Below are 16,056 nucleotides of genomic sequence, written 5' to 3'. Positions count from 1 at the left end.
AGGGTTCCCCATTGCGGCCCAGGGAAGGGAGTTCTTCCTGCCCAGCTGGTACGAGCACATCACCTGCGAGATGGTGCCAAGGAATCAGCCATGTGACTGGCTGCTCCTGGGCTGGGCAGGGAGCTGGCTGTGAACCCCAGAGCCAAGCCTCATGCTCACCCCTAGGACCTGCAACAAAGCTGTCACCATGACACCAGCTCCCACATACTTGTCTATCCCAGGGGGCTCTGTAGGGAGCAGGGCAAAAAGCTCTGGTTGTGTGTGGGGGACGTGTCGCAGCAGGGGACGCTGTAGGGAATGGGGCGGAAGAGGTGGCTTTGGGGGAGCTCACACCTATTCTAGTCCCAGCCTCAGGCTCCAACCAAAGCAGGAGGTTCCTAATGGGGGATGAAACGTTTTTTCCCGTGGGTCCCCCTGTGAAGTGGAGGTGGCTTCCTGCACGGTCTGCACCCCTTTGTAGAAAGACACGTCCCCCTACTGGCATCTCTCTCCTGGAGGCAGCTCTCGCCATCCGGCAGCTGTTGTCGAAAGAGTCTTGTGAGTGTGTGACTCATGCTTCGCTGACTTCCCCCCCACGACCCACCCCAGACCCGGCTGAGGGGGAAGATGCCGCGTGCAGGGCTGGGCTGGTCTCTCAGCCCCTCTGCCTGTCACTTCAACAGGAAGAGCTGAAGGAAGCTGCAGCCTCGAGCGCTCGCCTTTGCTACGCTCTGAGAAATCCCCTCATTTACCAGCAGGCCTGGTGACTAATCCCCACCGCATGGCACACAGGGTGGGCGGGCAGGCAGGTACCCAGCTGTGTAAGGACAGGGCCTGGGCCTTCCTAGAACTCACTCAAGGCGGCTTTGATTAACCCATCGTTCCCCAGTGACAGTACGAAGTGCTCAGGGTAGTGGCCATATTATGGGCCCGATCCTGCCCTTTTGAAACCAACAGGAGTTTTGCCGTGGACTTCAACAGGAGCAGGATCCAGGCCTGTGTCCTCTCTTGTGGCCCAGTCCTGTGGGGTGAAGAGCCTTTTCCGGAAGGTGCTGGCGTACCCTCAGATTTCCTTGGGAGCTGAGGTTGCTCAGCACCTTTCAGGATCAGGCCCAAAGGAAGGGTGGTCTTGTGGTTAAGCCAGAGGCCTCAGAGACAGGACATCTGGGTTTAGTTCCTGTGTCGCCTTGGGCAAGTCATGTCACTGCCCCATGCCTCAGTTTCCCCACCTCTAAAATGGGGATAGTGAGAGGTAGACAAGCCATTTATTTACCTTTGGTCTAGCCAGAAGCTGGTCTGGAGGGATTGGTCCAACTTCAGTGTCAGAGACCTGAGAGAGGTCACTACTGTCCTCTCAGGTTAAGAAGAGTGTGACTTCCCTACCTGATATATCCCTCCCTGTGTCACAGAGCTGGGGCTGGAAGTGGGGACTGCAGGCCAGGCTGGTGGGACTCCTTCCCTAGCTGAGTCACAGAGCTGGGCTCATGAGGCTCCTCCAAGCTGCCTGTTCAGTGGGGAAAGGCCCCTGATTCCCCCTCCTGCCCGGGGCGGGGTGCGGGGGGGTGACTTTCGGGTGCAGCGTGCTGAGAGATTTGCCTGCTCGGCCAGCTGCCCGCCAGCTGCTTATGTGAAAACTCCGCAGAGAGCTGAGCAGAGTCTTTCGAGGAACAAGCTTCCTCCTGAGATGAAGAAGAAACCAGCGAGGCTGGGAGAAGGGAAAGGCACCTGGCCAGGCTCCATGCATCCTCAGCTCAGCTTCAGCAGCAGCTGAGATGTGTCGGCCCAGGGGAGCTAGCATCTCAAACACGAGGGGGGGTTTGCCTCCTAAAAACGGCTCTCAGGAAAGAGCACAAGGGATGGGGCTGAAATGGAAGCCGTACTTCAGTTTAACGCTTTACCTTTCAAAGGCTTGAACTGTTTTTTCTCCTTTTCGGTATCTTTAATCAAAGGTTAGAAGGATTGTTCATGCTGTGGAGGAAAGAGCCTTCACTCTCAGGTTGGAAGCAACAAAATCAAAGACAGCTTTATTTGACAGGGTTCAGAGTAGCAGCCGTGTTAGTCTGTATCCGCACAAAGAAAAGGAGGACTTGTGGCACTTTAGAGGCTAACCAATTTATTTGAGCATAAGCTTTCCTGAGCTACAGCCCACTTCATCGAGCGATTGCAAGGGAAGAATACAGCTGACAGAGAGCATCGCTGCCTCAGTTTCTCCGAAATACAAGCAGTATCACACAAGCATTTACACTCTTTTGTGGCCTGCATTAATTGAAAACATCTACATTTTGTTTATATTATGTCCTGTCTAATCCAGCATTTTCTCACTTTCACTTCTTAAAACATCATTATCTCAAGGCTAGGTCACACTGACTGTGCGCTGCTGTTTTCCCACTCGCTTCTGACGTGAGTCCTGCTTCTACAGGTCCCGTGATATTAGGCTAAGACGTGGCATAACCGTTGTTCTGTTTCTAACAAATTAAAAATGGCGGCACTTAAACCCTCTCTTTCTTTCCTGTTTCCACAATGCCGTGTCTGCCGGGGGGCTGAGCAGGCAAAGGGCTCTGTCTACCGAGCCCCGGACCTTGTTTAACGGGTAATGTTGGATGGTGACTGGGTTAGGTGGACAGCTTTAGCCCGTTTATTTCATCTAAATTAATACATCATCCTGCAACTCCCCTTCCTTCAGCCCGCAGCTGGAGTGCCCCCTGGTGGGTGAACTTCAGACATGATCTGGTGGAGCAGAGTTCAGCTTTGAGTTCCCAGGCCCCCTGGATTAGTCAGGGGGGCAGCATGGGGATTGAAGCGGGGAGCCCACAGTCAGCACATAGCTCATTGCTTAGCATTTCACGACAAGACTGGGCTTGAAGGACATTCCCCTGGTGCCTCCTTGTGGTTCACGTGAGAACCTCTGGGTCCAGCCTTTGGGGTGTATCCGCAAGGCTTGGGACCTGGGGGCAGTGCGGTTCAGATTCAGAACCAGGGCTGGCATTAGGGGGTAGCAAGCAGGGCAATTGCCTGGGGCCCCACGCCGTAGGGGCCCTCTCAAAGCTACATTGCTCAGGCTTCGGCTGCAGCCCTGGGGGTTTCAGTGGAGTTGCCAGGCGTCTGGTTTTTGACCGGAACGCCCGGTCGAAAAGGGACCCTGGTGGCTCTAGTCGGGTCAGTCTGGTCAGCAGTGGCCCAGGGCTAAGGCCCCAGAGCCAGCTCTGCAGCTCCCATTGGCTGGGAACCACGGCCAATGGGAGCAGCGGGAGTGGCACCTGCGGGTGCGAGGGCAGCGCATGGAGTCTCCCTGGCTGCCCATGCGCCTAGGGGCCACAGGGACCTGGCGACCACTTCCTGGGAGCCGTGGTAAGCACCGCCGGGATCCTGCACTCCCTCCCACACCCCAACCCTCTGCCCCAGCCCGGAGTCCCCTCCTGTACCCAAACTTCCTCCTGGAGCCCGCACTCTTCACCCCCTCCTGCACCCCAACCTCCTGCCCCAGCCCTGAGCCCCCTCCTGCACCCCAAACCCCTCATCCTTGGCCCCACCCCAGAGCCCACACCCCCAGCCAGAGCCCTCATTCCCCCTCCCTCACCCAACCCCCCCTCGTCCCAGCCCAGTGAAAGTGAGTGAGGGTGGGGGAGAGCAAGTGACAGAGGGAGGGGAGATGGAGTGAGCGGGGGTGGGGCCTCAGAGCAGGGGCAGGGCAGGATGTTCAGTTTTGTGCCATTAGAAAGTTGGCAACCCTAGGTTTCAGCCCCATGAGGTGGGGCTTCAGCTTTCTGTCCTGAGCCCCAGCCAGTCTAACGCTTGCCCTGCTTGGCGGCCCCCTGAAACCTGCTTGCAGCCCCCCGGGGGAGCCCCGGACCTCTGGTTGAGAACCACTGGTCTGGAGAGAGAGGTTGCCAGCCTCCAGGTAGAGCCGCTGGAATAAAGTGAGACCACAGGACAAAGCTCACTTCAGAGCCCAGCCAGCACTGGTGATAGCCCATGCCAATGTGCCCATAGTCAAGTGGGGGTTAACTGGGTTAATCACAGTATTATGGGTTGGAGCCATGTCCGCCTCTCCCTTACTTCCCGTTTGGTTAGCAGGGTTTCCCACTCCCACGCTCTGTTGGGTTGGAGTCCAGAGCAGCGGCGAGTTCCCAGCCTGCAGTCCTGGGAGCGTCTCTGTCCCTTTAGAAAGCTGCTCGGTCTGGTGGGCGTCACATCTGCCCCCAGCACACACTGGCTCCCATTTTACAATCCCTGCACTGGCCCTGATTCACTTCCCATTATTTCACGTGGCTTTGGGTGCCCGCACCCTGCTGGCCTGCCCCATCCCCAGGGACTTCTCATGCCTGATTTCCCCAGGCTCGGGGGAAGGCGACCCCCCCTGCTGGTCCTTCACTTTTACCCTCGGCCCAGCTCTGAGAGCTTTGGGCTGGCACTGGCCACCCCATCTGTGCTGGCGCGGGGAAGGGTTTTCTAAAGCACCCTGGTCGCTCTCCGTTGCAGAAGCTCCGGAGATTTTCAGTGCTTTAGAAAACGCTGCCCGTTGTGCTTGTCTCATGTGGCTCTAGTGACCCGACTGCAAACACTGCGATGCCCTTGTACTGCCCCCGGGTACAGCAGAGCCCCGGGGGGATCTGACTCTGAGGGGCAGGAGGCAGCCTGGTTTTGAAAGTCCCAAGCAGTAGCACTCCCAGCGCCTCCCTCAGGGGCCCGTCCCCAGCCTAATTCAGCCCCTGTTGAGTCCTGCCTTTGGGGTGTATCTCCCAGCCCCTGCCTGGCCTCCTGATGTTTCCTGGCTCCCTCCCGCTCTCCGCTGGACTCTCAGACCCCCTTTTCAGGCTGCTGGGACAGAATTCAGGGACCCCGAGAGGGACTCAGTGACAGACTGAGGCTGCGGCTCACAAGCCCCACCCCAGGACTTGCAGCAGGGATGAGTCCGGAGAGGTTAGCAAGGCTCTGGGTGGGTCAGCGGACCGGCACTGACCTACAGGGTCTTTCCCATCTGAAGGTTGCTGAAGGTGACTCGGGTCAATAGTGCCAGGCCAGCCTGGTGGCTGCGGCAACAGGCCAATGGCCTGTGTGAAATGTTTGGGGCGTCTCACACCAGGTGTCCACATCTCAAATCCCCACCCCCATTCTCAACTGGCACTGACTGGCCCCCTTGTGGGCAGACCCACTGAGTGGGTCTCGGAGACTGAGCTCCCCTCTAGGTCCTAGATGGGGTCCCTCTAATGCAGGGCTGAAGCACACTGGCCAAGAGAGGAGGCAGTTTTTTGGTGCAGGGACCATGTGTCTCTTGGTTCTGTGTTTGTACAGCACCTATCCCAATGGAGTCCTGGGGCAGGAGCGGGGCTCTTGGGCATGACTGCAGTACACATCAGACATCATAATATTAATACCCAGAGGATTCAGGTTTCCAGGACTCTCAGCCTGGTGCATTCGTTCCCTGGTGCTGCCTCTGCGAGGGGATGTTGGGATGCTTTGGCATGAAAGACATGACCAGCATTCAGGGCTGGATTAAGCCATGGGCCCCATAGGCCTCTGCCTGGGACTAAAGTCACTGCTGCTGCCCAAAGCTCAGCTTTCATTTGTAAAAGAATTACGTTTCCGGCCCTCGTGGGGGCCAAGAAAAACTTGAAGCTGCACCATGAATACAACCAGTGCAGTGGCGGCTTCCTGAGTCTGCAGAGAGCCTGAACCAAGAGCTCTGAGAAGGCTGAGCTGCACCAGCCATCTCAATGGGCTGTTTGCTACCAGACCCACTGCTCTGGGAGGGGGCCCTCACTGTTGTCACCCTGCAGGGGTGAAGATGGCAGGGCCCCGGTGTGCTATGCAGAGTCTTCAGCTCCGGTGGGTGGGAGCTTAAACCTCCACCTTTAGGGCAGACCCCAGCCTGCCGGAATGCAGGGAGCAAGAGGGCAGGGGTGGGAAAGCCCAGCCTACCCACATGGAGTGGTAATAAATTCCCCACCAGCTCGGCCAGTGGCCCTTGTGTGGGGTGTCCCTAGGGGGACCCATGTGATAGGGCTCAAAGTAACAGCCCTGGTAACGGGTCCCTCTGCTTGGGCTCCACAGACTTTCCAGGGCCTTGCTCCCACTCTCACTGGGGCAGAGCTATGGCAACGGGGTGGGGTCCACTAGAGGGGCCACCTGGGCCTGTTAGCTTTCATTTTCTGGGGCGCCCGTGCTGCCAGTCCCCCCCTGTTTTTGAGATCCAATGGTTGGGACCCATGGGGTAAGTTCCACATAGTAGTGCCCTCCATACAACAGCATCACCTTGGGGTGCGACCTTCTCCAGTGCCATGTGCTAAGGAGGCCTGGGCTGGGTTTCAGCCCCTGGATGGGAGACCCACCTGGCAGCAGACACTGAAGTTGGTGAGTCTGTTTCCAGTGAGTCAGTGCTGAGCCAGCACCCCGTCCTCCATGAGTGGGAGTGGTGCTGCTGGGGGAGCCATCTTTCAACTGAGAGCCCTGGCCTTGGGTTTGCATAGCTATGGTCATTAAAGATCCCAGGCACTTTTTGCCTGCGTGGAGATATTAACCCCATTGTTGTGGCTAAATTCCAACTCAGGGAACTGCAATCTGCAGCCCGAAATCCCCCTAGGATTTGCAAAGGATACAGCATTCCTCCTCACTTCCTGTCCTAAACTGTTGTGCAGTGTTGCTGTATGTAGCAAAACAGCTGCTGTGCTCCACCCCAGAGGTGGCTGCATTACAACGTTGGATGAAGTGATCCGTATATAAAGTGCTTTAGGATCCTTTAGGTAAATATATCAATGTAAGTTATTAATTATTATTAACAATGCCCAAAAGACCCCTTCCCAGACTTTTATCTAGGGCACAACCTCCCCATGAGGGGGAATATGGAGAGACAGTGGACTGAAGATTTGTTATAAGGCTCTGCCACTTCATAACAGATAGGCTCTTTGGAGGATACGGCTAGTGGGGCTGGGAGCCAGGAGCGCCAGGGTTCCCTTGCCCCCACTCAGGTACTGCGTCTCAGACTAGACTTGGGAAGTCACCCCAAAATCTGGGAAATGGGGGTAATGATCAAATTTAGCCCCCTTCCCCTCCTGATAACGCAGGGGAAGGGGGCTCCTTAGAGGGGTCTCCTCTACCCAAGTGAGGGATGTAAAAGATCCATGAGAGCACCCACTCGATCTCCCCTGGCCTGCTTAGTAGAGATGGGCCTGATCCAGCCCCTCAGCCTTTGGAGAGGCTGGATCGGCCTCCGAAAGGTGGAAGCCTGCCTCACTGTTTGTTGTTTTCTGAGTCAGTGCCTAGGTGAGACTTTCCCCTCGGACCCGGGCTGCTGAGATCTGCCTTGTTTGTTCTCTAAACAAACACACAGCAGGTAGGATCCTTTCCCGGAGCTACTGAGTCTCAAATCCCAGCCCCACACCTGCCACACACCGTCTGAGGCCTGGGCTGGGCGCTTTCCCACTTTCCCTGGGCGGTTACGCTGAACACCTGTCTCCAGGCTGCGGTCGCGCTCATGTGACCGGGCTCGAGTTCCCAATGCCAGGTAACAGCCCCGGTAACCAGGCCCTCCGCCTGGGCCCCACAGTCCTCCCGGGGCCGCTCTAGCCGTGCTCCCAGCTGGGCACGGCTGGATCTGTCAGCACTGCCGCAGCAGGAGTTACTCCCCGCTCCCTCCCCAGCACACACACCCGGATTCTCCCAGGTGGGTCGCATGCCGGCTCCTGGCTAAGAAAAGGAGGGAGCAAGAGGAGGCTTGTCTGTCCCTGCCGGCTGGGTGCGTGGGGAGCGGTGCTCCCAGCTCCACCCTCCACTGGCCTCTAGCCCTCCGGTTGCTAATGTCTCTCAGGGCCGAGGACCAGGCGGGCTCCCCGCAGCGGGACCCCCCCAGAGCCAAGAAAGGGGGCATCAGGAGGCGGCTCGCCCAGCTCTTCTCCAGAAGTGAGATCAGCCTGACAGAGCTGCAGAGGAAGGAGGGCAGCTGGGATGGCCCCAGCGCCCCAGGAGCTGCCAGCCACCAGGATGGGAAAGGGAAGGGCAGGAGGAAAGAGAAGAGGAGCACGTTGCAGGGGTCCTTGCAGAGGTGAGCCCCCCCGGAGGCGGGCAATGGGTGAGCTGCAGCTTCTGGCTGCGGGAGAAGGGGTGTGCTAGCTTGGGCCTGGGGACGACTGCACGCCCCTCAGTGCGACGGGTGGGTTTGTGTGTGCACGTGAGTGACTGTGACAGGCATGTGTGTATAGGTGTGTTTTCACATGTGCCTGACAAGGCGTGTTGCATCTGGTGGGCACGTCTCTCCATGTGCATGTTGTGATTGTGGCGGGCACAGGGCTAGGCGTGTGTGCGGACTAGGGGCATGTTCCGCGTTCAGCTGTGAACGTTTATCCCCCTCACACGCTCCCCACCCAGGGACGTGCTGAGCTGTGGCCGTACAGATTGGGCCTCCTTTGCTCTTGGGGTGTTTATAGGAGCCCTTTTGGGAAGCAGTCCCGCTGCTGAGTCAGCCTGGGGAGGTTTGATAGGAGACTAGGATCTGGGTCTGTCTTTCATTCCCAGCCCATAAGGAAGCGGGAGCAGCCCCTAGGCTGGCACGCTTGAGGAAGGGGGCTGAATTCTTGTCCGTGTCGCCTTTGTGTGAACAGGTCGCTATCTGGCCTGCTAGGCCCTTTCCTAATGGGTCCAAGCTTGTAGTCACCGTGTCCAGACCACATACAACCTGGTGGTTTCAGAATCTAATCAGTGCTTGGAGTAACGTAACCCATCCAGTCAATACACACCCCAGCAGTCAATACATCCTGTCCACGTGCATCTCACAGTCAGGGTATCTGGTCCATACACAAGGGATACAGTCCCGCTGCCTGGTCCATATACACCTTCATTCAGCATGATCTTTTTTGCAGTATCTGGTCTGTACATAGCTTGAATCCATGGTGCTTGGTCCATGTGAACCTCAAAGTCAAGGTGTCCAGCCTATACCCCTCAGAATGGGCTGTAGATTCAGGAGGCCAACACCCAGGCCAAACAAGATGCATTCCTGTCCTACCCGATGGGATGGGGAAGTGGGCAGCAAAGTCCCTCCAGATAGAGTCGAGGGAGCCTGTGCTCATAGACTGGATGGTTCTGCCTTCTGAGAGAAACGTTGGTTCTTCTCATGATGGTCTGAGATCGTTGGGAGACAACTGAAAAGCCCAGGTACTCCCCTTTTTCCACCTGGAGCGGGGTCTGAGCCAGGCAGTTTGGATTCAGCGCTTTCCCCGAGGTCAGGCAGGTTGGGCTCTGGGCCCATCACTAGCACCACTGTCTCCCATGGACTTTGCGCTTCACTCTAGGATGGCCGAGGAGGACAAGATCTCCGCTGGGGGAAGACGCAGCGAGGAGCACCCCCATCCCAGCGGGCCCCGGAAGTCATCCTCGAAGGTGAGGCCTCTCTGGCGTGAATGGCTGTGGAAAGGATAAGTGTCTGGCCTGGGGCGTGCGGGATGGCTCAGCTCCTGGGGCAGAAGGCGCTGTGGAGAGGCCTGTGAGCTTCCCCTGGGCAGAGCCAGCGGGTCACTCTCCTTCCTTTGGTAACGGATACCCAGAGGCCTGCCCGATTCTCCAACACGTGACCCCGGGGTCGCTCGGCCCTTTGTGCTGCTGGCAGCAGGGGCACTGGGCCGCTCAGAGCGCAAGGCCGTGGCCAGTCTGCTCCACTGCACATGCCTGAGGCTGGCCCGGCTGTTGAGGCTGGCCGCCCTGGCACATGTGAGGTTTAAGGAGACAGGTTCTCCAGCTGGGATGGAGTGTGGTCTAGTGGTTGAAGAGGGGACCCAGGGACTTGGGTTCTCTTCCTGGCTCTGCCACTCACCTGCTCTGGGACTTTGGACAAGTTGCTGAATCATTGTGTGCCTCAGTTTCCCCACCTGTAAATGGGGATAATTGTACTTGAAATCCCCAGAAGGAGGGATCCTGCTTTCAGAACTGCAGCCTTCTGTGCCTCTCCCATCAGAGGCCTCCTCCATCCAGGGAGGGGAGTATCCCAGAGGCTTGTCTGGCTGCTTTCCGCGGGCAAGGGTCTGTGCTGGTACAGTGAGGCTTGTGGGCGTGGGGCATCACTGATTAATGATATTTTGCACTTCAAGAGAGACAGATGCTCCAGGCTCGCAAAGCGCATCACAAACGTTAATGAGTGATGCCCCAGACCCGTCCCCATGGAGGTGGAGCAGTCTCGTTTCCCCGGTGACAGATGGGGAAACTAAAGCACAGGGATGGGAAATTGCCAGGATCAGTGACCCTGGGGGACAGATTCTCTCCAGCCTCGAGGTGTCAGTTACAACATTGTTATTGGGTGGTGTTTCACACTCGCTCTCCACAGGAGCAAATTGGTGACACAAGGCGCAAAGCAGGGGAGAATCAGGAACAGAACCCAGCAGTCCTGGCTCCCCAACCATCCCTTACTCTAGTTACCAAACCCCCTGGGGATTCACCATAGCTTTGCTGTGGGTGCCTTTCTCCCTTCCTGCTGATCTCACTGACTTCTGCAGAAGCAGCAGGCTGAGGGCCATTTCCTGTGGGGCGAGGGTTCCCTCTCTTGGGAGCTCAGGAGTACTACAGGGCAATCAGAGCAATGCCTTGGAATTTCCTGAGGGGCAGCCGTGTTAGTCTGTATCAGCAAAAAAAAACAAGGAGTCCTTGTGGCACCTTGGGGACTAACACATTTATTTGGGCATAAGCTTTCATGGGCTAAATCCCACTTCATCGGATGCATGCAGTGGAAAATACAGGAGGAAGATATATATATATATATAGATATATATATATATACAGACCTAAAAGTCACAATTCTTCAACAAAAAAACTTCAAAAACAGACTCCAACGAGAAACTGCAGAACTGGAATTAATTTGCAAACTGGACACCATTAAATTAGGCTTGAATAAAGACTGGGAGTGGATGGGTCATTACACAAAGTAAAACTATTTCCCCATGCTAATTTTCTCCCTACCGTTACTCACACCTTCTTGTCAACTGTTGGAAATGGGCCATCCTGGTTATCACTACAAAAGTTTTTTTTCTCCTGCTGATAATAGCCCACCTTAATTGATTAGTCTCATTAGAGTTGGTATGGCAACACCCATTTTTCATCTTCTCTGTGTATATATATCTTCCTACTGTATTTTCCACTGCATGCATCTGATGAAGTGGGTTTTAGCCCACGAAAGCTTATGCCCAAATAAATTTGTTAGTCTCCAAGGTGCCACAAGTACTCCTCGTTCTTTTTGGAATTTCCTGTTTCCCATGTAATTCTGTCCATGCTTTGACCCGGCTAGCATTTTAAAGCCATAAACAGGGAGGTCTAGGGGGAAACACATGGGCCCATCACTAAACCCCACTGAAAGCCATTGGGCTGGGACAGCTTTGGGGAGGGACGAGCTCCCCTAACTGGGGAAAGCATATGCGCATCTATATATTTTCTCCAGCTCTCTCTGTCTGTGTTTCCCTCTGTCTCTCACCTGTCTGTCCATCCATCATGGTAAATAATATCTGCAAGACACCTAGCCTGGCGCCGCGGCAGGAACTGAGCATGTGCGATCTAGGCTGTGCTTTGCAGGGACATGGCTGTAAGAGGATGGGATTTTTCCCATCATTTAATGGGGCCCCCAAATCCCCCACCATGATGTTCCTTCTGTGGGTGTTTGTGATGCTAGGGCAAGCAGATGAGCAGAAACCATCAGGGGAAGATTTGAATTGGAAGTAGTTTGGTAACTGAGGCTGGTTTGGAGTACAGTTAGAGAGTGGAGCCAGTACTGCTAATCACAAGTGGCCAAAAACCATAAGTCAGCCCCGCAGAATCATGAGATGGGCTTAAACTCTCATGAGATTTTTAAAAACCAATAAATGATGGGTTCTTTTTATGGGCCTTCTGTCTGTGCTTAAGGGCTTTTCTCAGCAATCATGAGGGCTAGGCACTTACTTTCGTTTTAATGGAAGTTGAGAGTCTCGTGTGATCACCTGACTCCAGGAACTGGGGCTTTAAGAAAACCACGAAATGTCACAAGCTTCATGATAAAATTGTGAGAGTGGGCAACACTCTATGGCAGTCATTGATTGTATCTACAACCTGGTCTGTTCCCATGGCAAACATCCTGAGGCCTCCTCTAGAAACACACCCGCTCTGGGGTTCCTGCACGTTTCTCCTCCGCTCCCTGCGTTCCGTCAGAGCAGGGATCTGCGACTCCAGAGAAGAATTTGCTCAGGGACGGTGCAGGGATCCCCAAACTTCAGCAGAGACGCTGCTACCCCAGCCCGTTCATCAGAGCTGAGGGGCGTTGGTGGGGAGTTTGCGCAGAGCCTGGCTCTAGAGCCCATCAGCCCAGTGAACGCCTAGGAACGTTACAGGGCAGAAAACAACCCAGTATCTATTAAAGGAGAGAAACCTGCCCCAATCCCGGTCCCTGCTCTGGGCTGCGCGAGTCACTCCTGGTGTTAGCACCATTCTCGTTGGAAGCTGTCCATGGGGTGGGTGAGGGAACGTGTGAAAGTGGGGGATCTAATCTCCCCAGGTGTCTGTGGAACAGGTGTGCTCCACTGGCCTGTGTCTAATAGCTTCAGCTCCTTCCTGCTGCACCAGTGACTCCGGAGGGTGGAGCCCCTTTGGCTGTTTGCTCAGCGCCTTGCCCCAGGGGAAGGCTGGAGCTACGTCCTAGCCTGGCTCAGCTGGGGCAAGTGGGACCACTAGCTGCTTGGTACGGTGTAGGGGCCAATGGGGATTATGTAAGGCTGGTGCTCGCTCTGCTGCTACATGTCAGATCCCTTCTGCTGCCAGCCTGCACGTCCCCAGAGACAGGGACACAGGGGCTACCTCCTATCTGCTGGATCAGGAGCCCAGGCCTCCCGCATTAGCCCAGGGACTGAGATCTCCTCTAGTGAGCAGGATTTACTATAATCCAGCGACACAGAGACTTGGACCTGGTCCAGTGACACAGGGACCAGCGCCTTAGTTGCTGAGTCAGAGGTTAGGACTTTCCCTGTGAGTTGGGCTGGGATCTCGTTCAGTGACTAGGAGCTCCCATAGTCCAGGGACATGGAGTCCCTGACCTAACCCAGTGGGACAGGGGACAGGCCTTGTTGAGTGACAGGAGCACAAAGATCTCCTAGAGCGTGGGGTCTACTCCACTCCCCCAGCAACTGGGAGAAGGGCTTTCTCTTAGGAACCCTCCCACCTCTTGTGCGGCACCGCTGATCTGCACGGGAGCTGCCGAAACTGACAGCCAGAGACAAAATGAGGGGCGCTGGCCAACCTCCTGGATCCCCACCCCTGCGGGGCCTGAGTTCTTGTTCATTTCTTGGAGTTGCCTTGATTCTGTGGGAGCAAGGGAAGGACACTCTGATCCTGCCCCTGCTGGACCAGCTGTCTCCTGGGCTCACACTTTCCACTTCCCTCCTTTACCAGCTGGAGAATCTGGCTGAGATGCAGGTCTGCCCGCCTGCCCCTGTTAACAGAGATCCCCATGTGGGAGCCGTCTCTGCACAGGGATCACGATGCACTGTTGAAGAAGACCCACAGGCAGGAGCTGGCAAGCCCCAAGCACTGTGGAAATGCAGTTATCTGGGAGAAGGTGGCTCAGGAGATGGGTTCTGGGTTCTGGATCTTCTCTCACTTGCCGGTTCCAGGCCAGCCAGAAACCAGATCTCATCCCCATAGATGTGAAGCAAATGGGAAGGCAGCGGGAGTGTGAGTCCAGTGCGCTGTGACAAAGCGACATCACAACTAGCTCTTGTGTTGTTGACTCAGCAGAGGCTAAGGGTTGAACGAGCCGTGGAGACGGGGCAGGCCTGCCTGGATCAGCGCTAAGTTGCCCAGGCAGGGCCGGGTGAGGGTGGCTTGCCCTGCCGATGCCCGTGCTGCCCCTGTCCGGCGGATAGGCGCCCTGCAGGGCTGGGATGCCAGCACTAGGATGCTGGAGCGTATCTGGAGTTTCTCCCATTGCTCCGATCAAACCCAGCAGCGTGGACGTGAATCAGTTCTAGAACCAGGGGCGCTTGGGCGACACCAAGCGTTTGCAAGGGGTGCGGGGACACACGCAGAATTCCAGCCTCCAGGCCAGTCGTGTGCAGGATCCTGCCCTTGTGAGCCTTGGCGCAGGGCAGGGGCTCTCGCTGGTGCTCCTGCTAGCCAGCACCTCCGTGCTGCTGTGTGGGGATGGAGCACACTAGTGGCTGCTTACTGCCTCCTGCCTGTGCACCCGCTCCTGATTCCCTCTCCTTCCCCCCACAGCTGCATGCTCTCAGCTACTCGGAGTCCGACCTCTGGAGGAACGGCCTCCTGCGGACGTTTGGGACCCTGCCCTGGCGGAGGCGGCAAAGCAGCCATCTGGAGCTCTCAGGCACCGGCGCTGGTGGTACGGGACACCTGGGGAGCTCACTGGGCAAGCCCTGGCCTTTCGGGCGGCTACAGAGACCAGCGGTCGGCAGTGATTTGGATATGGCAGGCCGGCTTGACCTGTGCTCTGCTGGGAACCTGGCCAGAGAGCAAGAGACTGCAGAGCCATCTGCTTGGCCCAGGGACACAGGGAACTCGAAGCCAGCCATACCCAGCCAGGTGGAAATCTTCACATCCTTTGACTCTCTGCTGGGCAAAGAAGATGGGAGTTCCTGGGGAGGGTCTGTTTCCATCAGCAGCTCCTCTCTGGACTTCCCCACCAGCCCTGAGACGCAGGAGGTAGACTACAAGCTTCCAGCTGCCCAGGAGGAACCCAGCAGAGCCTCAGAGCTTCTGACAGAGTGGGCTGAAAGAGTTTTCCAAGAGTATTTAGACTCAGGGACCTTCCGCCCTAAGGTGGCGGGACAGCCAGACCATGTGAGCCATGGCCACAGAGAATCCATCTCTGAACCAGAGACTTGTCCATTCACCAGCCCTGCCTATAATCGGATCAGCAGGACAGAGGACCCTGCAATAGGCAGGGAGAACCCGGAATGGCCTCTGGAGAATATCCGTGGGGTTGAACCCGCCCCTGCCAAGAGGCCTGCGAAGATCCGCTACGAGGTAATGATCACTCTGACCAAGGAGCAGGAAGAGAGTGCGAAGAGCGGAGCAGAGGATCGGCCTAGGGTCTGTGGGAATGGACCGGGTTCTCACGGAGCTGCGAAGTCACCTGGGGAGGCAGGAGTTTCTCAGGGGATTGCTGAGTTGCAGAAAATGGATGAGCAATGTCATGGGGAACCAGCCAGACCGGCTCTCCAGCTGGCAGCACACAAGGAATTCCAAACCTTCACGCGGCAAAGGGAGGGTACTGTTGGGGTGACCGGGCAGGTCCGCCCAGTCCCAGGGTGCCTGGTGACACCTCTGCAAGGATCAGAGCCCAGCCCCAGGCAGAGACGGGACGGGCAGGAACAGAGCCTGTGCCACGGCAGGGACCTCTCGGCAGCAGAGGGGAGAGCCGTCCGCGTGGCAGGAGCCCCGGCCAGCAGGTACGTGAGGAAACAGGTTTTGAAAGGAACCTGGGCCAGCCCAGGTCGGCAAGAACTGGGGAGGGAGGCATGTCTCCGCAGAATGGAGCCAGAGTGTCTCTGTGCCCCACACTGGGAGCTGTATCCATCCTTGGCACCTGAGCTCTCTCCACCTCTGCCTAACTCATTTTCCCTGAGCAGCTGGGAAGGGACCCGACAAGAGGAACCTCTGGCCGGGTTCGCAGAGGGCCGGTGTGCCCACTGACGTAATGGGGGGGATGGGGACTCAGCCCTGCTGAGAACCAAGCCACTCATTCATAAAAACAGTGAAAAGGGCTCCCCGAGTTCTGGGCCTGTATAAATCCTGGTGGGATGGGGGTCGGATCTGGGGGCCTCAGCTCTAAAAATGCAGGGCCAGATTCAGCTCCCAGTTCCATGGGTGTCAATGCAGAGTGAGCGCGAAGGCAGTGGAGTTACACTAGATTGACTCCTGGGGCTGGAGAGCAGAATTCAACCTGCCTGAGGCATCAAGAAACAACCTGGATTACAAATATATATATAGATATATATATGGCTACATTCCAACCCGGGGATCCAGCCCCCCGTTCAGCTGATGAACCCTCCTGTCCCAGTCATGCTCCTTTTGGGAGGGGGGCTTTCCCCAGGGGTTTGCAAGCCTGTTCACCCCAAATGCTTT

At 56.5% G+C, this 16,056-nt stretch overlaps 1 protein-coding gene across 1 annotated transcript in view; it reads left to right on the top strand.

The window, feature by feature from the left end:
- Positions 1–7,741: 7,741 nt before the first annotated feature.
- CRYBG2 (crystallin beta-gamma domain containing 2) overlaps positions 7,742–16,056 on the top strand; it is a 35,068-nt gene continuing 26,753 nt past the window's right edge. The window contains exons 1-3 of the mRNA XM_073317733.1: positions 7,742–8,017; positions 9,261–9,348; positions 14,188–15,380. Coding sequence (XP_073173834.1) covers positions 7,773–8,017; positions 9,261–9,348; positions 14,188–15,380 — 1,526 coding nt within the window. The 5' untranslated portion in view covers positions 7,742–7,772. The remainder of the gene's footprint in view (positions 8,018–9,260; positions 9,349–14,187; positions 15,381–16,056) is intronic.

Source organism: Lepidochelys kempii, chromosome 19, assembly GCF_965140265.1.
Source record: "Lepidochelys kempii isolate rLepKem1 chromosome 19, rLepKem1.hap2, whole genome shotgun sequence".
In the NCBI taxonomy this organism is placed as follows: domain Eukaryota; kingdom Metazoa; phylum Chordata; order Testudines; family Cheloniidae; genus Lepidochelys; species Lepidochelys kempii.
The sequence above is the reverse complement of the archived record's forward strand: the minus strand, read 5'-3'. Positions and strand labels throughout refer to the sequence as shown.